The 22,055-nt window shown below is 39.5% G+C and overlaps 1 protein-coding gene across 3 annotated transcripts in view; it reads left to right on the top strand.

The window, feature by feature from the left end:
• Window positions 1-5,189: 5,189 nt before the first annotated feature.
• Window positions 5,190-22,055, top strand: part of DOCK8 (dedicator of cytokinesis 8) — a 135,924-nt gene continuing 119,058 nt past the window's right edge. The window contains exon 1 of one of the 3 annotated variants that reach the window (XM_039544064.1): window positions 5,190-5,285. Coding sequence is in view for 1 of the 3 variants with exons in the window: in XM_039544057.1 (XP_039399991.1) it covers window positions 10,286-10,338 (53 nt within the window). In the remaining 2 variants the exon portion in view is untranslated. Of the gene's footprint in view, window positions 5,286-10,115; window positions 10,339-22,055 lie in introns of those variants that run through there. The other 2 variants (XM_039544062.1, XM_039544057.1) reach the window with 2 other exon arrangements.

Here is a 22,055-nt window from a genome sequence, read left to right as displayed (position 1 = left end):
GGTTAAATGAGTTTAAGTTAATTATAATTTACATGCCTTATGCCAGAAAATTCTGACAATCATAACAATGGTCTTACAACTGCAATATATTTATTGCTCCTTTTTTCTGTTCCTGTTTTTTCTTTGTTTACTTACATGTCTCTACAGTGTGAACTTCTCAGACCAGCAATTGTGTGTATTCTATATTTGGAAAGCACCCAGCACACACAATGTGGGTGCTATTGGAAATAACAAATACATTGCCAGGCTCAAGACTTGATTTGAGCCAAGTGGTTATCCTTCAGAAAATGGAATTCAACCCTCATTAAACCAATAGATAGGCAGGTGAACTCTAAAATGGAAATTACGGTCTAGATCCTGCAAACATATAAGCATATGCTTAATTTTACCCATTAGTAACCCAACTGAGGTTAAGGGAACTACTGACATATAAACTTAAGTATGTACATAGTGTTTGCAGCATCAAATAACGGACAACACAAAGAAGGCTGAATTGTTTCAATTTTTTACTTTAGTTTTCACTAAAAAGATTAACTGTGATTAGGTATTTAATACAATTAATATTAACAACAAAGGAGAAGTATCTTGGACCAGAATAGGGAAAGAACAGAATAAAGAATACTTAGACAAGTTAGATGTATTCAAGTTGGTAAGGCCTGATGAAATACACCATAGGGTACTTAAGGAACTAGCTGAAGCAATACCTGAATCATTGGCAATTATCTTTGAGAACTCATGGAGGATGGGAGAGGTCCACCAGAGGACTGGAGAAGGGAAAACATAGTACCTATCTTTAAAAGGGCGGGGGCGGAAGGAGGACCTGTGGATTTATAGATAAGACAGTCTAACTTTGATACCTACAAAGATACTGGAACAAATTATTAAACAATCAATTTGTTCAAATCTGGAGGATAATAAGGTGATAAGTAATAGCCAACATGGAATTGTCAAGAACAAAACATGCCAAACCAATCTAATTTCCTTCTTTGAGAAGGTTACTGGCCTAGCCTATGAGGGGAAGATATGATATATCTTGATTTTAGTAAGGCTTTTGACACAGTCTGACATGACATTCTCATAAGCAAACTAGGGAAATAATAGTCTTGAGATTAAGTTACCATGAGGTGGGTACACAAATGATTGAAAGACGCTACTCAGAGCGTGCAATAATTCCCAGTCTTCCTGGGAGGAGTATCTTGGTGGGTGTGTTTTGGGTCTGATACTATTAAATATTTTCATTAGTTACTTGGATGATGGAGTGAAGAGTATGCTTGTAAGATTTGTAGATGACAAAACACTTCAGAAGACAGGATTAGAATTTGAGTGATCTTGATAATTTGGAGAATTGGTCTGAAATCAATAAGATGAAATTCAATGAAGATAAGTGCAAAGTACTATACTCAAGATGGAAAAATCAAATGCACAAATACAACATGGAGAATAACTGACTAAGCAGCAGTACTGCTGAAAAGGATTTGTAGGTTATAGTGGCTCACAAATTGAATGTGAGTCAACAGTGTGATGCTGCTGCAAAAAAGGCAAATGCCATTCTGGGATGTATTAGCAGGAATGTTGCAAGCAAGACACAAGAAGTAATACTTCCCCTCTACTCAGCATAGATAAAGCCTCAACTGGAGTTTTGTGTCCAGTTCTGGGTACAACACTTCAGGAAAGATGTGGACAAATTGGAAAAAGTCCAGAGGACAGCAACAAAAATGATAAAAGGTTTGGAAAATGTGACCGATGAAGAAAGATTGAAAGAGTTGAATATGTTTAGTCTATAGAAGAGAAGTTTGAGGGGGACACGTGTTTGCAAAATTGGAGCCTTGAACTCCATGGAACTACTTGTGAGTAAGGTTCATTGTGCGTAAGTGTTGGCCAGGATGAATGCTTATATACTTTGAGGAAGAGGAGCATACAAAATTAGGTCTTACCTTGCAAACACTTATGCATAGACTATGACTGCGTATGCTTAACCTTTGAACTCAGTAAGACTACTCCATGCGTAAGGATGAGCATCAATGTTTGCAAGATCAGAGTCTAAGAGATTATTCACACATATTTTATTAAATATAGTACACAGATGGGAGAAGCATGGGAATAATATGTGTATAAAATGCAAACCCTAAAGGGGTCAGACATACCCACTGTATGATTTAATGATGTTGCTTTTTTATTACTTTTTTACCATTTTTATTTGCTTATTAATAGCTCTCTTATGCTGTTTTATCATCTTTTAACTGTAGTGTCTTCAGTGCCTCAGCAGGGGGCACTTGAAAAAATAGTTGTTTTTATTTATCAATGAAATACCTACTCAAATGATTAATGTGACCTGACTGAGCATGTTGCTTATTTGTTATGTTTTAGGTTTTGGGTGTATGTGTGGGGTAGGAGATGATAGCAGGGAAGGAGTTGTTATTTTTTTAATATTTCCTCTGCTGAGTTTGTGTTTCTTATGAAGATAACCAAAGAAAGTTTTCAACAAACTATTATTTTTTGAAAGTAACACATCAAATGCTTTTACACTTCCCATCCTTCTCTCTTAAATTTGTGCAACTTCCCCCGAAGGCATGAAAATGCAACTAATTGTTAGTGTGACTATCCATAATGTCTACATACAAAGGAAAAAGGAAATCAGAGGGTTGTAAAATTAACTTAGTTTCCTTTCTGAAACTGCAATAGCACCAAAATGAAATTTAAAAAAGTGTATGGTTTTAAGTTTCACATGTTTGTCTAAGTATATTTCTTTACTACTCTATTTCCACTGATTTTAGTGCTTTGCTAGGGCTTTCAAGCAATTAAAAAAATTAATCTTGATTAATCACGTGATTAGTCGCATTGTTAAATAATGAAATACCATGTATTTAAATATTTTTGGATGTTTTCTACATTTTCAAATATATTGATTTCAATTACAACACAGAATACAAAGTGTATAGTGCTCACTTTATATTTTTTATTACAAATATTTGCACTGTAAAAAACAAAAGTAGTATTTTTCAATTCACCTCATACAAGTACTGTAGTGCAATCTCTTTATCATGGAAGTTGAACTTACAAATATAGAATTATGTATAAAAAATAACTGCATTGAAAAATGAAACAAAGTAAAATTTTAGAGCCTACAAGTCCACTCAGTCCTACTTCAGCCAATCGCTCAGACAACCAAGGCCTTGTCTACATTGCCACTTTACAGTGCTGCAACTTTCTCACTCGGGGGCACATCCGTGAGCGCTGCAAGTTTCAGCACTGTAAAGAGGCAGTGTAGATAGTGCACCAGTGCTGGCAGCTACTCCCCTTGTGGGGGGTGGGTTTTTTACAGTGCTGGGAGAGCTCTCTCCTAGTGCTGGTGCCGCAACTACACAGCCACGTTAAAGTGCTGTTGCGGCAGCACTTTAATGTTGCTAGTGAAGACATACCCCAAATCTAGTTACAATTTACAGGAGATAATGCTGCCTGCTTCTTGTTTACAATGTCATCTGAAAATGAGAACAGGTGTTTGCATGGCACTGGTGTAGCCAGCGTGGCAAGATATTTACATGCCTGATTCACTAAAGATTCATATGCAGGGGCGGCTCTAGGCACCAGCAAACCACGCTGGTGCCTAGGGCGGCGGAATCTAGGGGGCGGCAGGCTGGGCCGGCGGACCTGCCGCAGTCATGCCTGCGGGAGGTCCACCGGAGCCCTGGACGACCGGACCTGCCGCGGGCATGACTGCGGCAGGTCCGCTCGTCCCGGGGCTCCGGTGGACCTGCCGCGGGAGCTCAACCGGAGCCGCGGGAAGAGGGGACCCGCCGCGGGACCGAGGAAGGGCGGCGCAGCACACCGCGCTGCCTGGGGCAGCCTATTTTCTAGAGCCGCCCCTGTTCATATGTCCTTCATCTTCAACCACCGTTCCATAGGACATGCATCCATGCTAATGATGGGTGCTGCTTGATAACAATCCAAAGCAGTGCTGATCGACGCATGTTCATTTTCATCATCTGAGCCAGATGCCACCAGCAAAAGGTTGATTTTCTTTTTTGGTGGTTTGGGTTCTGTAGTTTCTGCATCTGAGTGTTGCTCTTTTAAGACTTCTGAAAGCATCCTTCACACCTCATACCTCTCAGATTTTGGAAGGTACTTCAGATTCTTAAACCTTGGGTCAAGTGTTGTAACTATTTTCTTTGTGTTTTGTCAAATCTGCTATGAAAGTGTTCTTAAAACGAACATGTGCTGGGTCATCATCCCAGACTGCTATAACATGAAATTTATGGCAGAATGCAGGCAAAACAGAGCCTAAGGCATACAGTTCTCCCCCAAGGAGTTCAGTCACAAATTTAATTAATGCATAATTTTTTAACAAGCATCGAATGGTGGCCGAAGTATGAAGGGGCATATGAATGTTTAGCATATCTTGCACGTAAATACCTTGCAACGCCGGCTACAAAAGTGCCATGTGAACATGTTCTCACTTCCAGGTGACATTGTAAATAAGAAGCAGGCAGCAGCATCTCACATAAATGTAAACAAACTTGTTTGTCTTAGCGATTGGCTGAACAAGAAGTTGGACTGAGTGGACTTGTAGGCTCTAAAGTTTTACATTGTTTTGTTTTTGAGAGCAGATATGTAACAAAAAAATCTGCATTTGAAAGTTACACTTTTTGGATAAAGAGATTGCACTACAGTACTTGTACGAGGTTAATTGAAAAATACTATTTCTTTTGTTTTATCATTTTTACAGTGCAAATATTTGTAATAAAATAATATAAAGTGAGCACTGTACACTTTGTATTCTGTGTTGTAATAGAAATCAGTATATTTGAAAATGTAGAAAAACATCCAAAAATATTTAATACATTTAAATTGGTATTCTATTGTTTAACAGTGCAATTAATCAAGATTAATTTTTTATTTGCTATTAATTTTTTTGAGTTAATTGCATGAGTTAACTGCAATTAATTGACAGCCCTACTTCCTACTGTTACTGATAAGGACTAGAAAAATACATATTTTCTGAAGTTCGTGGGCTAAATTCTGCTCTATATAAGTCAGGAGTAAATATACTGACTTTCTGAAGTTAATTGGGATTTATATCAATGTAAATTGGAGCAAAATTTGACACTTTTCTATATTTACATCAAACAAGAGTGTCCATTTATACTGCCCACTCTATATTTCTCTGTCTTTTTCTTGCAGAAACATCACCAGATCCCTCAGACAGAGAGTTTGCTAGCAGTTGGACTGTTAGAGCAACTGGAAAATTAATCTTCCTATTGGCACAAATGCATCTTACAGGCTATCAGGTAATTATTGGAATCTGAAATTAAGCACTGTAGCGTATATGCTAAGGACCCAAACTTTCTTCCATTAAAGTTATTGGCAAAACTTCCATTGACTTCAATGAGAGCAGGATTAAGCCCTAACACAGGATGAGATTAGCATGAGAATCCTTTCTTGCCTAAAGACATAGGGCACAAAAAAGTCTCCGCCCTCCCTTTTTATTTTGAGCGGCAAAGGCAAATGTAGTGATAAAATATTACACTGCTTTGTCTATCATAAATATACCAATACTGTGCCACTCAGCAGTTTGCACAGTAACTGATTCTCTGCAGGTATATCACTGGTAATGAAGGAGTGATAATTGCCTGCTTACTGTGAGATTGTTGAAGGAAAAGGAGGGTATGGAAATGCCTGTCATTGTGTAAAATACCACCAGATGGCACCTTGAAATACAGATCATATAGTCTAAGGGTTGAATAGTTTTCTTCAGCTGTAGATGTTGCCTGTCTTCTAGTCAGCACTTTGATCCTTGGCATCTCATTGGCACTTTCCAAATTGCTGCCTTAGGGCCAGATCCTGCTTCCATTGATTTCTATGGGATCATGATTAGGCCCTAAGGCCTTGTGTACACTGGGGACATTTTTCAGAATATTCAAACCAGTTTTAAAACCAGTTGGAACACTAGTATAGATAAGACTATAGACCAGTTTTAAATATGGGTCCATCGGCCTGTGCTTTGTCCATACTCTGGTGCTCCAACCAGTTCTAAAACTGTTTTTGACATTTTTGGTAAATTTCCTCAATGCAGACAAGACCTAAGAATGCAGGAAAAGTAGACAAAAGAAACGTTTAGCAGCTTCTGCTGTTCACATGTACTTTGGGAATAAGTTGCTGATCACTCAGCATTTCTAAAAAAGAGAACACAGATTGCTGCGCTGTAATTATGTATGCTGTGTATTTGCTAAATATTCTAGTGGCTTGGAGACTTTTATTTTTATAGGTATTCTTTTTTTAATGTAATCAATAAAATACTTTTAACTTACAAAAACATTTCCCTGTGCTTCTCAAGGACCTAGCAATGTGCATTTGATTGTTGCAAAGAGTAAAACAGACACTTGCAATATAGACTGCAGGATATATACAAACATATCTTTAATTATTACTGGTAGTACTGATTAGCTTAATCAATTTACAGTGGATAGCTTTGAACTGCATGTCTCAGGGGACTCCATTAGACAAGCAAGGATGGTAGAGGTCCATGCTGCCATGCCACTTGAGCTGTTATGATAAAACACTTGCTGAACTTTGCTCAACAATTCCCTCCTTTTTGTAAGTAAAACAGTGTCTGAAGCATTTATTCAGCTGCTCTTGAACACTTAGCAATGCTGAAAATACATCTAGAAAAATACATAGCGTACTGAATAAAATAAACTTAATTTAACAGGAATTTTAAAATGGATTTTTAAAAAGAAAGAACAGCAAGGATCAATTCCCTCTGTTGGTCATGCAGAAGAAGAAAAGGAAAAACTAGAAAACATTTTTACGGTATAAAGTACTACAGCTAACACAGATGAATTAGGGAATGAATGGGGAATTGCCTGCTGTTCTTTCTGCTCCATTACATTGTATTTTCTTATCTCTGTGTCTTTAGATTGTGAGCTTCTTGGAATAGGGACTGATGCTTCTTGACTGTTTGGAAAGTGCCTAGCACATTGTGAATGCTACCATAAACAAATAATGAAAGAGAGGGTTTTACAATACCCAGTAGTACTAGTCTGTACAGTACTTTTTAGGAATATCAAGGGTTTGATTTTCCACTGTGCCCAAGCTGCATGTGGTCACAGTCAAGAGAGTGTGCTGTCAGGGAGCTGTTTGTAACTCCCTGATTCATAGCTGTCTGCCTCTGGCACAAATTAAAGCTGCAAGAAAGCAGCTGTACCTTATGCAATGACTCTATACCAGTGGAAAATTGGGCATAGTAGAATTGCACTCCCCCCACAGCTCCTCCCTTTATAAATGATACAAAGTGAGCTTGACACACCAGAGAATCCAACCTTGTGTGTAAGAGAGAACTGTAAAGCAATAACATCTCTTCCCTGGCCTGTAATTGGTATCTTCACAATCTTCACAATGTAAAAAATAGATAAGTTCTAATTCTATTGCTTTCCATCTTAAGGTAAGTATGGCATGTGTTGTTTTTTAAAGTTATAATATTATAAGAACCTGATAGTGGAGAGGAAAGTAGACCCTATATCTCCATCAATTCCATGCAAGATCAACAGGGGCGTGTGTCAGAGACAGGCCCCCATTTTCAAAAGCATAAAATAATTTGGGATGCCCAATTTTCAGTAGTGCTGAGGGCACAAAAATCCCATTAAAATCAGTGGGATCTGTAGATGTCCAGTGGTTCTGAACATCAAGCCCTAGGTGTCTGAACTTAGGTACCCAAAATTATAGGACATTTTAAAAAATGTGGTTCTAACTTATAAAATTAGGGTGGATGAAATTTCTCTCATTTATTTCCATGTTTTTTATTGGAACACATTGCAATTGTCGATCGGAAGCTGAATGTTGTGTTTTTAATAAGAATTGTTTTGCGTAGTACACATACTGTAGTTGTAATAACACTGTGCATTGGAATAGCTCTACAGGATTACCAGTGTCGATTCTCTTTCTCTGTGTCTCCACACACATAACAGGTAAAGATAGGAAGGAGTGAGGTCCACCAAGGTCCAATATCCCTTGTCTTCATAAGAGATTAATCTTGAGAGACCCACCTGATCTTAACAGACTATTCCTTGCTCAGTGCTCTGGGAGAAGGGGAGCAAACCCCAATTGCCAACCAGTAAGCAACCTCAGTGCCAATGTTTTGTGGGAAAAACATCTTGTGCATATGCACAAGACTCACATGATAAAACATCCAATTCCATTTATACCTCTTGATGTAACTGGTTTCCAGTTAACATCCATTCTTTCCAATCTAACATATTCTCTTTTCTTCGTTCATTTTTTTAAGACCCTCCTCTTGGGTCTCCCTGATTCTGTAGATTTCTGATGTGTTTTGTTTACATGTCCAGATTTGGTTCCATACTCAGTGATTCATTGGTTTTAGTTTTTCTGTTAAATTCCTCAGCTCTCCAGCTGCGCCTTCCTTTCCCCTGAGGCATATAGTAAGAACTCTGAAAAGACCATCTGTACAACCTTGATCTAGTGGTTTATATGTATGAAACTACCAAATTTCACTTTATCATCTTAAATGAGCCCTTCATTTAACAACCCTCTAAAGTACTTTTAAACAAGAAAGACAGATTCTGCCACACTTAAAGCTACTAGCACCTTACTCTGCACGGAATCCTATTGAAATCTGTAGAAGCTGGAGAGGAAAGGGTGTAAGTCAGGGTATCAGAATCTGGGGCCCATAGTATGACAACTCTGTTTCCAGCATTCCAGTACAGAGTATAGAATTAATGGGAGGTTGTCACAGTTTGGACGCCTAACATTGGACTTACTTTGATTCCCTCCTATCCATCTGTAGCAGCCATGGACTTGTATACATTTAAGGGGTTGTCTGTTGTTTTTTCATAATAGATGCACCAGTGTTTATCATCTTTACAAGCCAGTAAATCTGCAATAACATCATAAAATACCAGTAATCTTAATAAATAAAAAAAGCTGTAAAATGTCCTTTTCAGCTAACACCCCCCTCCCCAAATGAAGGGAAGGAAGGAGGAACAAGAAGTACAATAGTGAATATAATTACACCACTATACAGAACTAACTTCTGGTTACTGCACAGTGGTAACTAATATATGTCTCTGTCTCTCACGCTTTTGTTACACATAGTACAGCTTGATTCTGTAACATATGTGTACACATTTATACCAGTAAAAATGCATTTTAAGTAAAGATCCATCATCGTCTCATCCAGTGGAAATTGGGACATACTGGAAGGAGAATAATGTTTCCTCCTCTATTTCTTGTGTTGATGTAATCCTGGCTCCAAGTCAGAATGAGAGTTCATCTTTCAGATGGTACCCGATTGGAAAGATCATCTTTGAGGATGTGTGTTGTACTGTACCCACCGCTCATTGGAGCCTCACATTTATTTAATAACAGGATCTATTTTATCATCCCGTATTACAGCTTTAAGTATTCACACCCAGAAAGGATTTTATTGGTTGTGTACAAAGAATGACGGAAACAACTTAGAAAATGGCCATAATTTTTCTTAACAGGCTGCATAGAAATATCTTGTCCCCGGAAGAAGGATGGGATCAGAACTGAATCGCAGAGATCCTCACTGGAAGGGTCCCTTTAATCAAATAGTTTTCTTGCAAGCCCAGAGTCGCTGGAATTGCTTTCAGTACAAGCGAGAGTGACACCTATTGAGAAGCGTCAGCCTACTTCAGAATCTGCAAAGGTTCCTTTCTTCCAGTTGTGCAAGAGGAAGCCGAAATATTAGCAAACAAAAAAGTTTCCAAACAGCATGCGAGATAGACGCTTTGATCTCTCCCTGGTTACAGTGGGGGAACTAGCCCATCCGTAGTGCCTATTTAAATTCCCGTCTTCCTGCGTGAACCCCTCTGGACCAGTCAAAAATACCGAAGCTGGCGGGATTTCTAACAAGGTGAAAAGCTGCATTTCCAGCCGCCTGTCGAGGGATCATTAGAGTCCCTGTTATAAAATTGCAGCGGGCTTGGGTCCTGGTCAGAATTGCAAAACGGGAGGGCTTGATGGGGAAGGATGCGCATCGCCCAGGCAGCTCCGGGGTATTTGGATTTTCAGCGCACGGGGAGCCCCGGAATTAGAGCTCAGGCTTTTCTCTGGAGGGTAAGTCAGTAGCTGAGCCCTCCCACTTGGCCAATTTCAGTGAGGAAGGTGAAATGCGGAAGTTTCCACCCAGAACTGACAGATGAAACTCATTCTTTAGCCCTTGGTATGATACACATAATAAGCGCCCTCGGTGGAAATTACCAGCCTCTCCCCTCCTAGGGATCTTAAATTCCGAGGGACGCTGTCAAGCATGGCCACTTTACCCGCAGCTGACAGAAGGGCATTTGCCCTGAAACTCAACAGGTAAGAGACTTTTATTGACCTCTAAACTTTCCGGAGTGGGGGTGGGGAAGGCAGCAGCTCAGCATGCGAGAAGGTGGATGATCCGGGCGTGAGTTCCCGCTCCCCCAGACTCCGGGCGTGGAGCCATCTGCACGCCCCTGATAGCTAAGGAGCTCTGCCAAAGGTTCCCTCCTATGGAGAGAGGCTCCCGCTCGGTGGGTTAAGTTTAAAGCATGTCTCTCGCATCGTGAATTTTGCTTTATAAAACAATTCAAACCTCACATTTTAAAGTCTCTCTCTTGTTTACACTTGGTACAGCAGTATCCTTGGCTAGACTCAACTTGTTTTGTTTTGTTTTTCTCCTAAAGAAGTTCGCTCTAGAAATCCCCTCCCCGGAAAAACTGATCGTTTGTGTGTGTGATGGTTCTTTATTCACTCAGCATACTGGGTTTATTTTTCTGACAGGTGGGAAATGTCAAATGCCTCACGTGGTTTGTTACTAAGGTTTAATTGTTTTGTCAGGACAAGCCCTGAGTCTGCTTGAAAACTGTGCTCCTCACATAGTGAGTTGAGGTTTTATATATATGAGATTCCCCCCACCCCCCTTCAGATGTAATAGTTTAAATGTTTTTATGGCTGTGATGATACTTTTACAACACAAGGTTTTTCTTTATATGCAGTTAGTATTAATATGACACCTAGCAATTTTTCTCACATATTTTCCTTTTCTGCCTCTTATATTATAAATCATCATAGGATTTAAAATGAAAAATGTTATTCTAATTTTTCTATTCAAAACTAACATTAAACTCTACTATGCCATCCTTTTACTGCTAATCTTTCATTCTAATAGAGTTTAAACTGTGACCTTTTCTCCTAGAAAAGCATTGACTGTTCAGCTGGTGTGTGTGTTATGGTAGCATTGAGAAATCAAGACATTTATTTTGGTGGTGTTAGGCTCAGAGAAAATACAGGGTGTGTTTAGTACAGCCTAATTATCTCACTACAAAAGTCTCAGTTCCAGGTAGTTGGTTTTAAAAACAAATTAACTGAGTTTGCCAATATGTCTAAGAACAAACAGGATAATGATTTTATTACTGACAGTGAGCAAGACCATCTCTGTAACAGACCCCCCAAAAAATGCATAGAACCCCTCTTCCTCAGCAACTTGTTGAAAGAGATGGAGTTTACAGCTATTAAGGAAAATAATTACATTATCATATATATGTCTTTCCCATGATAATTTCCCATCACAAATTGCACATCATTTTACCTTTCCAAACCCTTCAAGAGTTTGTTTCAAGTTGCTGGCAGAATATATTCTTCACAACCATGTGGGATTACATTGAAAGATTTTCCAAAGAATGATTTAATCCAACACTTTTTTCTCTGGCAAATTTCCCATTGATTTCAGCAGGAACTTTGTTTGAGTAAGGAGTGCAGGACTGGATCGTATTGCAGTTTCTCTACCTTTAGGGCCAGATTCACCAGTTACTCTGGATGCTTTTTGCTGCTCTGGTAATGTTTACAGTTACTTTGTATTGCCAAAGCTGCTGATGCATACCAGTGAAATTGGCCTTATGCGTTATCTATCGAAGCTTGGCTAAAGAGAAAAATTGTGAAATTAGACCAAACATTTTGTTTTCCTTTTAAATTTGTCTTATGGTTTGCAGTGTCAATGCTGAATGTTTGTGTAGTGAAACAAAGACAGATTGAAATCCATCATGTTCTGAATCTATGATTATAATTTAACAATAATTAGATTTAGTTTACAAGCATTATTCAGGAATGGTTCTGTTCTATAGGGCTGACATATGTGAAAAGGAAAGAGAATGGTAAAAGTTGTGTATATTTACTAGTAGAATTTATGCATTAGTCCCCTCTTCAAAAGTTACAGATTGCTACTATATGGACCAAATCCTATGTGCCCTCTTCTTTTGAATTATTCCATTGACAGTAGCACTTGGCTGTATGTCTTCAACAAAAGCAAACTTCATACGCAGCAGCAATATTCACTTGTTTGTTTTTTGCAAGATAAGTCATTGTAAATCAATGGGCTAATTCATCAGCCCATGCACCATAGAACATGCTCCAGCTGTGGAATTCTAATCTCCTTTCTTCAGGGTTTTGGTTTTGGTTTTATTTCTTCAAAATGAAACTATTTAAACACCAATTCAATTTACCAGTCGTCTCCTTTCCCCTGGGGGGCTTCTGGAGGGGCCTATCTGCTCCCTATTGGATTACTTTCTACAGGGCTTCTGTCTGGGAGTTAGGAAAGCCCCTCCTCTCCCTTCTCATTCCTTGCCTGCTCCCTGCAGGATTACAGTCTACAGGACATCTGCCTGAGAATCCTATATAACCTGGGTTCTTTCCCTTGCCCCGGGGTCTCCTGTAGGAGCCTACCTATTTGGGGCATCTCTCCAGCAGAACTGAACTACTTGCTGGTACTTACTAATTATTTATTATATTATAATTATTTATTTGTATCACGGTAACACCTAGGAGCAGTGCTTAGCGTGTGCCTGCTTGCAACAGCTCTCAGGTGGAGGAAATATAATTTATATTAATCCTCCTCTGATTGGCTATTTTCCCCACTTCCCTGCCTCCTGGCCTAGAGCAGCCAATCTCCCCTCTGGAGGCAACACCATTCTCATAGGAGGGACATGCCAGAAGAAAAAGCCCAGCAGCTCAGAATGGCTCCACTCTCTCCTCTCCTCTGGCCTCTCCTTTCGTCCCCTTCTATGAGCAATAGGATGGCTGCTCTACTCCTCCCGCCTCTTCTTTCCCTCCCTGCAACACCAGCCCTGGGAAGAGAAAGAGGGGACCCTGCTACAGCCCTCCAGGCCTGGGAGAGGGGACTGGAGAACCCCAAGAGCTCAGGAGGAGCAGAGATGAGGCTGAGGGGGCAGAACTGATGGGTCTGGGGTTGGGGGAGAGAGGATTGGTGGAGCGCAGGAGGACAGGCAGATGTGATGTCACTTTCATTTCTCTAGAAAGTGATTGGCACCCCAGCTGCCACCATTATTTAAGCACTGCCAAGGAGCCCTAGTCAAGAACCAGGACCCAATTCCACTAGATGCTGTACAAACAGAACAAAAACATGATCCTTGTCCCCAAAGAGTTTGATCCCAACATCAGCTGTCCCCCAGATAATCAGTCACAGGTGGAGGTACGCCCAGTGGCCTTTTGTTTAAAGGGCCAGCCACCTTCTTACTGTCATGTTAAAAGTATTCTTTACCTGTCAATATCACCTTTGATCATGAAAACTGAAAGCATACTAACATTTCATTTCACTTTACACTATTTATATTGTTTGTTAAATATTGCCTTCACTCAGCTTTTAATTTTTGCACTTGGTTCCTTTTTTACAGTGACGGTAGATGTGTCTATTTTATAGTCAATTTCACTTGTTGGTTTTCATGCACTAGGACAGTGCAAGACATTTGGGTTGCAAACACTGCAGGGGAACGGTTATCACATTACAAGCCATGTTAATTTAAAACATGTCTCATTTTTATTCATATCTTAAAATACCTTCAAACTTGCAAGATTTGCATGTAGTCTGTATATATAAGCATGCCTTCCTGTCACTGTTACCCTAATCTTCCCTCCCCCACTCCCTTTGTTTGCTTGTTACCAGTCAGTTGCATCCTGTGTGGTCTGATCCTCCAGCAACTTAAGCAAGTGTTTAACTATACTTATGCTAGTAGTCTCTTTGATTTTAATGGGACTACTCACATGCATAAAATTGCTCATGGCACATGCATGTTGCAGAACCAGGGCCTTCAGTTGTAACTTTTCAGGCCAGGGACTGTCTCTTACTATGTGTTAGTTCACACATAGCAATACAACCCAGTCCTGCAATCACACCTTAATTTGTAGGGTAGGCATATCCAGGGGCGGCTCCAGGCCCCAGCACGCCAAGCGCGTGCTTGGGGCGGCATGCCACGGGGGGCACTCTGCCAGTCGCCAGGAGGGCGGCAGGCGGCTCAGCTGGACCTCCCGCAGGCGTGCCTGCGGAGGGTCCGCTGGTCCCGCGGCTTCAGTGGAGCCGCGGGACCAGCGACCGGCAGAGCGCCCCCCGCAGCGTGCCGCCATGCTTGGGGCAGTGAAATGGCTAGAGCCGCCCCTGGGCATATCCAACCCCACCAATGAAAATAAGGTGATTCAGTGACCTCCCCAGTTATACCAAGCTAACATAAAATAGCCGGGCTGACCAGGTACATCTTACATCACCTCCCAAAGTTTATCAAGCTTAAATCAAAGAGCAAAGATCTTTCTCTGCGAATGCCCTCAGTGAGTTAGTTCAAACTAATCAGAAGTTAGGCCTGAGAGCATGACAGCCTATCACAACTACAGAGATGGAGCATGCACGGTAAGATGGTCTAGAGATGGGGCTGGCTCCAGCTTTTTTGCTGCCCCAAGCGGTGAAAAAAAAAAAAGAGAAAAAAAGAATAATCCAATTGAGCTGCCACCAAAGTGCCGCCGAAGAGGAAGAGAGGGAGTGAAGGGCCCGCCGCCGAATTGATGCCAAAGTCTGAAGCGGAGCGATTGAGTTGCTGCCAAATTGCCGCCGCAGACCTGGACGTGCTGTCCCAATAACGGATGGAGGGCCGCCCCTTTCTATTGGCCGCTCCAGGCACCTGCTTCCATCACTGGTGCCTGGAGCCAGCTCTGCTCAGAGACAAAACAGAATGCATCCAATGTGCTTTAATAGTTGTGCCCTACTTATGGTTCTTGGAATGGACATTTTGCACAGGATTGCATAAAGCGATTTATTATATTGATAAACACAAGATATTAATTATCTGCAAGTCAAAAAGATATACATATGTGTTATTTCAGAACTTCTGATGCTTAGGCCAAGCTATTTTTTTTTTCATAAATTTGTATGTTTGTAATGAGAATTCAGTTAACAAAATTACAAAAAGATTCTTTGCTTTTGGGCAGTGTACTAAAAATGTATCCTTCTGATCACATTTTATATTAAGGGTACCTTAATATATGTGTTTTAAAGAACTAAAAATTATTAATAGATGTTTTAATAAAGTGTTAGGTCAATAGGCTGGTTATATCCATGGCTTATAATAATCTTAATACCATCTACTGATGTTCTTATAGTCATCTATAATACATACTTCTCATATATGTAGCATACTTATAACATCAATTAATCATTTATTAATCCTTTATGAACATAAATGCACCCTTAATCTAAAGCATGATGATTTAGCCATTCTCTCAATTACTTATACTGGCATGGCAGTGATAGGATAAATGACCTTTTTTACGGTTTATCAAATCTATCTAATAAATTAGTTGCACGAACAAGTAAGAGTCGAATTTGACAAAAAGGTTGTGCAGGATTGAGCCTGCATCAAATGAGTTTTCTCCAGTGGGACTAATCATGTAAGCAAGATTTCTCAAGTGAGTAAGGTTTTGCAAGATCATGCCTCTAGTTAGTTCATTTAAAGGCACTCAAATGTTAATAAATTTGAATGCATTTGAAATCCATTTCTTAAATATACAATACACAGTGGCTTACAAATCATTATTGAACCGTTTTTAAAACAGATTTTCCATTTTGTGAGCCTAATCTTTGCTGCTAGAAATGATGAAAAATACAGTCTAAAATTGCCTGTTGTTATGGGAACAGACTGCTTTTCACATACTACATCTGTGAGATAATAGCATTTTTGTATTTGGCGTGTGCATCATCTACCACTAATAACAGATTAAGAATAAAATAGGATTTATATCAGTTTCATATTTCATATGCAACAGCCTTTCTATTAGTAGTTTCCTTCATTACAAAGGCCAATTTTGATTAGACTTATATTTACATAACATTAAATATTTCTGTAAATCTTCCATGTGAAATGACTTGGAATTCCATGTGAAGAGAGGCTGTAGAATAGACACGTATTCTGGTTGTTAAATGCTGAGTATGCTGCTATTCTTGTTTTAGATCCTTTTGCCTCACCCATAGGGGATTCTTGACAAACTATGCTAGGAATATCAGTTTAAAAGAATTGTATATTACTATTTCTTTTTCATTCATTTGTATTTTTCTTTAATGATTTTATTCTTTTGTCACTAGGCATACTGGAACCTTTTCCCGAGAGGGGAAAATATGCATTTTCCTTTGCACATCACTGGTAGAGGTGCTGAACAGATCTTAATAGTAACTCACTTTTTCCAATTATTTATTGAGGACTAAATCTTACAAGCCTCATTCATCTGAACATCTTCATAAAAAAGCCATATGTCTCCCCCTTCCTCATGGCAGGACTTCTCTTTGCTATCGTGGCTTTCTTGACCTGGAATCTTCTGGGCTTGTATTTAAACAGGGACCAGATTATGCCTGGCCTTTATGGAGATGTGCAGAAGGGAGAGAGCACAAGACATCAATAGGGGTTGGGTGCCTAAATATCTTTGAGGATCTGGGCCCAAGCCATTCTCCATCACACAGTATTCAGAAGACCACTTGCAGTTACATTCATTGCACATATACATATGTCCAGATTGCTCCCTCCCTACTATACCCCAGGTAGAACCGCTGGAGTCACCCCATGACATGCCTCTGTGTGCCTGCACTTGCTGCTCCCTGAGGCAGACTCAGCCTCTTGGGTCCTTCCTGGGGGAGAATGCATATTTACTCCTCTCCCACTGCAAGGGAGAGATGTGCCTTACAGGGACTACTGAGCTTTAAGTAATTTCACCACAGAGGGAGTTAGGAACATTATACTAGGTGAAGTGTTGGATCACGTCCAATGTCAATAGCTTTATAGATAATACAGCAAGCTTTTCAACTGTCTGTAAGGTTGTTGTTTCATCAGACCTACAGATAATAAATTTGCCTTTGCCAGTGTGTTTCTAATGACTAGGGAAATTAGTATGAGGCCCTAGTGCTTTTTAATATGTTTTAAAACCCTTCTTAAGCATACTTTACATTTGGTTGAGGCACTATTTGACTGGCCATTGTGGAGGGATCCAAACCATGTTTTATAAACAGGATTAAAAAATCATGTTTTGGCTTGGATCGCTACTTGGGCTAAAGCACATTTTAAACTCAAGGTTTGGCCCCATCCACATGGCACATCAAACCATGTTATTACCCAGTTCTACCACAACCAAATTAAAACTCTGTGTTTAAACAACGTTGTAAGCCTTATACCTACGAGCCTCACGTACAGGAAAAGAACAGTGTTATAGCTTTTTTTTCTTAATCTCCAGTGTGGTTGGGAAATGACAGTTCTGTAACCATGTTAAGGAACAATCTTTTAGTCTGTGTTTTAGTCTCTAGCCTATTATATTTTATACACTGGCAATAAAATGAGTGATAATAAGGATGTCCCTAACCCCGACAAAGAACTGTGCTAGCCCATGTTTCTTCATGCAGTGTAGATGGGCTCCAAGTTAGCCATGGGAGCAAGCTATGGAACAGACACAGAGTTGTATTTCTAAATTATTCAAATATTATTTCAAGATTACCCCATCATCTTAATAGGTTAATTCAAATGATAACGTTTAAAGAACTCTGTAAATATCTTTCTTCTTGCCATAGATGTGCTTATTTGGGGCACGTTTCTGGCTTTTATAGCCAAAAAGCATACTAGAGAGGTATCACATCATAGGAGGAAATTTGGTTGCATCTGTTGTTTTTGAAGACCAAAGCTCAAGTAGGTTTGTAAGCGAACACTGCAGAATGCATGTACATCACTGTGACAAGGTGTATAGGCACTCCTATGGCCCAATGTACAAGGGGTAAAAAGATTCCCTGCCTATCACATGGCTGATCTAGGGTGGGACTATAACAGGAACGCATAGGGACATATCCTCCTCCAGCTTTCTGAAAGCTAAAAAGGTGGTTGTTGTTGCCAAGTTATTTGCATCTTTTTGAATTAATAAAGGGAGCCTTGAGGAAAAGAACTTAAACGTTTTACCTTCTCTGGCTGGTGAATCCGCCCATTGGTTTACAACCATATCCAAACACGAAGATGTGAGAACAGCCACTGAAGTAAGTCAGTAATTAGGAGTAAGTGCCCACCCAGTCCAGTCATGTATCAGTGAAAAATACCAGGAGCAGCAAATGCAGGCTCCATAATGCAGATCCACTGTAGCAGCTGAATAAGCTACTGCAGAAAAAACTGTTTAGAATAAGAAGCAGCCATGGGATCAGAAAGCCACTGAGGTTCATTCAGTGACAGTCATAACTAATAGGTATTAAGTAAGCATCTGAATAATCGTCATCTGCCAGGGAGTCAGATAGTCCTAGATATCTCCATTCATTTGTTATAGTAGTTATTTATGAATGATATCATGTTTAATTGCATTTGGAATTTTTTTTTTTAAAGGAAGAGGTAATAGTACAACTAGAATCCCTGTTGTGTGATAGTATTATTCTTTTTCGTGACCCATGGCAGATGACCAGGGACAGGAAATTAAATTTGGTCTCTGACCAACAAACTCTGTCACAGCATTATGGAAAGTGTCTATACCTTTTGATGACAGATTTCACACTTACTTTAAACATCTAAAGTACTTTAAGATGTTTATGCTGTAATTTATGGAGCAGTTCTTTTGTTTATGACACGGCAAACATTAATCTTACTCAGCAAAAATGCAATTGTGGAATGAGAAAAATGTTAATCCCATCTGATGCCAGGTGGGAAGGTTTGTATTCATCTTTCTAAACATTTACTTCTGTTTTTCTGTGAAAACAGGTGAGGAAGCAAAGTGTACATATTCCACATCCTCTGCCACTTTTAGGTTATATAGTAATCAAACATGAGTTTATTGGAACAGTTAGAATTATTTGCCATTTTTCCTCCTCAGCTAGAAGTTTGCTGGTGTTAAAAAAACATACTTTAGACTATCATCATGAATGAAGGAAAAAAAAACCTGGAAAGAGTTCAATTGCTAATGTATCCACCTTCATGCTTGCCATCAAAAATGTAACTACAGTAAAATAGGCCCAAATCAAAACTTGGGATCCAATAGCTTCAAACTCTGAACAAATTCAAATCCAAAATCTGCAGCTTCTTTTCATGGGCCTTTTGCAGAAAATTTAGGGTTGCTAATTTTGGTTGTATGTATTCCTGGAGATTTCATTACATGACATAATCTTTAATTAAAGATTAATCTTTAATTCCTGGAGACTCCAGGCCAGTCCTGGAGGGTTGGCAACCCTAAGAAAAATACCAGTCTCATGTGAGAGCTTTGTTCTTATTTTGGGAGGCTGCTTGTACAGCACTTCTAGTGAGCAAGGAAACTATTCCACAATGCAATCCACAACTGCATGATGTAATGCAAAAGTGTTTCATCATCCCCTTCTGAAACCCCTGCAGGCTGGCTACTTCTCACATAGCAGGAGAGAGTGGCATGTTGGAGTGAGAGTCAGGGCAAAGGGCCAACTGGAGATACTCTGCATGTTTCCATTCTCAAGCCGGCTATTATGGAATCTTTGGGAGTCCGTCATTTACTTCATCAAAAATCATTACACAACTCTGCCAGAATTGCCAAGATTTATCCGGCTTGCCATGTAAAACCGCTGAATTTAATATGATTTCCATGCAAAATAACAAAAAACCTGGGCCAGGTTCACTTGAAATTCAGATGGGATTTGCCAGAAGATTAAAATATCTGGTTCAAGTTCTGTGTTTATTAAAAAAAAAACAACCCAGGTAAAGCCAGTTTCACCTGTTCTGGGGTTTGTTTCAGGTTTTATAACAAAGGGCTTTCTCTTCTTTAAGTCAAAATCTGCTCTTTTCTGTAATCATGTCTGATTTCAACAGATCTCACTTGCCATAGAAGTCCTTAGAATATCAAGTTTACTGTAACTAAGGCTGTAGGTTTAACTTTTACAACCACTGACTTGCAGCCAAGAACTGTGCTCTGGAGGAAATCCTTTCTCTGCTAAAATATAAAAGTAGGCACAGCACCACTTCTTCCTCTGTGGTCTTTTAATCATCAGCTGCTTGGCTGCTTGCATGAAATGTGTGCTTTTTAAATAACTTTTAAGAATAGGTTAGTAATTGAGGAACCACTCGTTCCTTCTAGACTTCAGTAATATGTCACACAGCCAAACTGGGTGCTAGTATTTTTCCTTAGAGTGCAGGTGAACCTGACTGGATAGAATATATTTTAGATCAATTACTGTATAATCTGTGTTTGGTAATAAACATAATGACAACGGCAGCAAAACCCTTACCCAAAGTAAAATTAAACGAGTCCAAACTTTCCCAAAGCATGAAAGTGTTCACATTGGGGGTGAGGGTGGGGAGGTGGTGGTTTTATCTTTGTGTGGAAATATAATTAACTGCTAGTAAAAAAATGTGTGCAAACAATTTAATTTTCCATGTTCTAATGAAATTATTTCCAGAGTTGTTAGATAAAAATATATTACAGTATTGTTGTAACAATTTGCTTGTAAACTTAGGGCCAAATTCTGCATGCTTTCTTACTCACAGGAGCATTCCCACTTACTCCAATTTGTGGATAAATTATAGGTGCTGCTTTGGCTCCTGAAATGTCAAAGTTAAAATTCACATAAACCACAATGGGAGAGAGATTGGGCTGTAACAGTGTGTGTGTTTGAAAAAAGTAGTGTCTCAGACACATATTATCTTCAGAAACAACAACAACAAACAAACCCCAACAATGTAAGACTTTATATTTATTAATGTTTAATGTTACTCTATTAGATTGTAAGCTCTTTGGGACAGGAGCTGTATCTTTGTATACCCCAGTCCTGACTGTGACCTTTGGAAACTACTGCAACACAATGATTAAATCATTATCAGTCATGCTCATCACAGGCAATACACAACCAACAGCGATTGTATAGTCCTTACATGTATTCAGATATCATGGTACTGGGCATGATGCAAATCACACATTTGACAAAACGACAATCAAGTTTTACTTTATATTCCAATTACACACCTGCTTCTCACTAATTTTTAATGAAACAGCAACAGGCTTTTACCCTCCTGTCTGCTTTTCAAATGACCAAACAATAATAATAAAAGCAACAGTCCAAATTTGGGGGAAATTATTTTGTTTACAATAGTAGCCAACCCTATTTCAATGTCACCCTCGGTTTAAAACCACAGAGGAACACAAACATAGTGGCAGTTGCACCTTCTAAACTAGAATTGATTAATGGCTAAGGAAGTAGTAAAGCTATCAGCCACAGGAAAACTGTAGAAAGACCAAAAATGTGTCAGCAGAAACCAGGGATCCAATCTTGCCATTCTGAAAAAGATGACAAGGCACTCCAAAAAAATGCTACAACTTTGAATACGCAAAATCCTGTCTCCTTGGGGAACAAGGGTCAAAGCATGGCAGAGTCAAAGCACACAATGTTTTTCCAACTCCTATTGCTAATCTGTGTAATAGCTGATTTGTTTTAGCTGTCCCTGTGGCTTTTGAAGTGGCCTTGCTGTTATTACAGCCATTAAGATCCACCCGTTTCATTCACATGAATGGTATTGTGAACTCCTCCAAAGATGTCAGCTGTAAAAGAAACATGGTACAGAATGGGAGGAAAGGTCCCTTTCCCTCCAGAGAAAAATGTCCGGACACGGGTCTTTAGTTAGTAGCGAAAAAGAAGGACTTAATTCCATTGACCGATATTCATCGCCAGATTTAAGGTCTGATTCTTTTAGTCACTTCTACGCTTTGGTAGTAGTCACCTCTCTCCCCTCCCCTCCCCCCCCCCCTCTGCCAAGGGT

The sequence above is a fragment of the Mauremys reevesii genome, linkage group 6, assembly GCF_016161935.1.
Source record: "Mauremys reevesii isolate NIE-2019 linkage group 6, ASM1616193v1, whole genome shotgun sequence".
NCBI classification, from domain to species: domain Eukaryota; kingdom Metazoa; phylum Chordata; order Testudines; family Geoemydidae; genus Mauremys; species Mauremys reevesii.
This window is presented reverse-complemented; position numbering and strand designations above follow the sequence as displayed.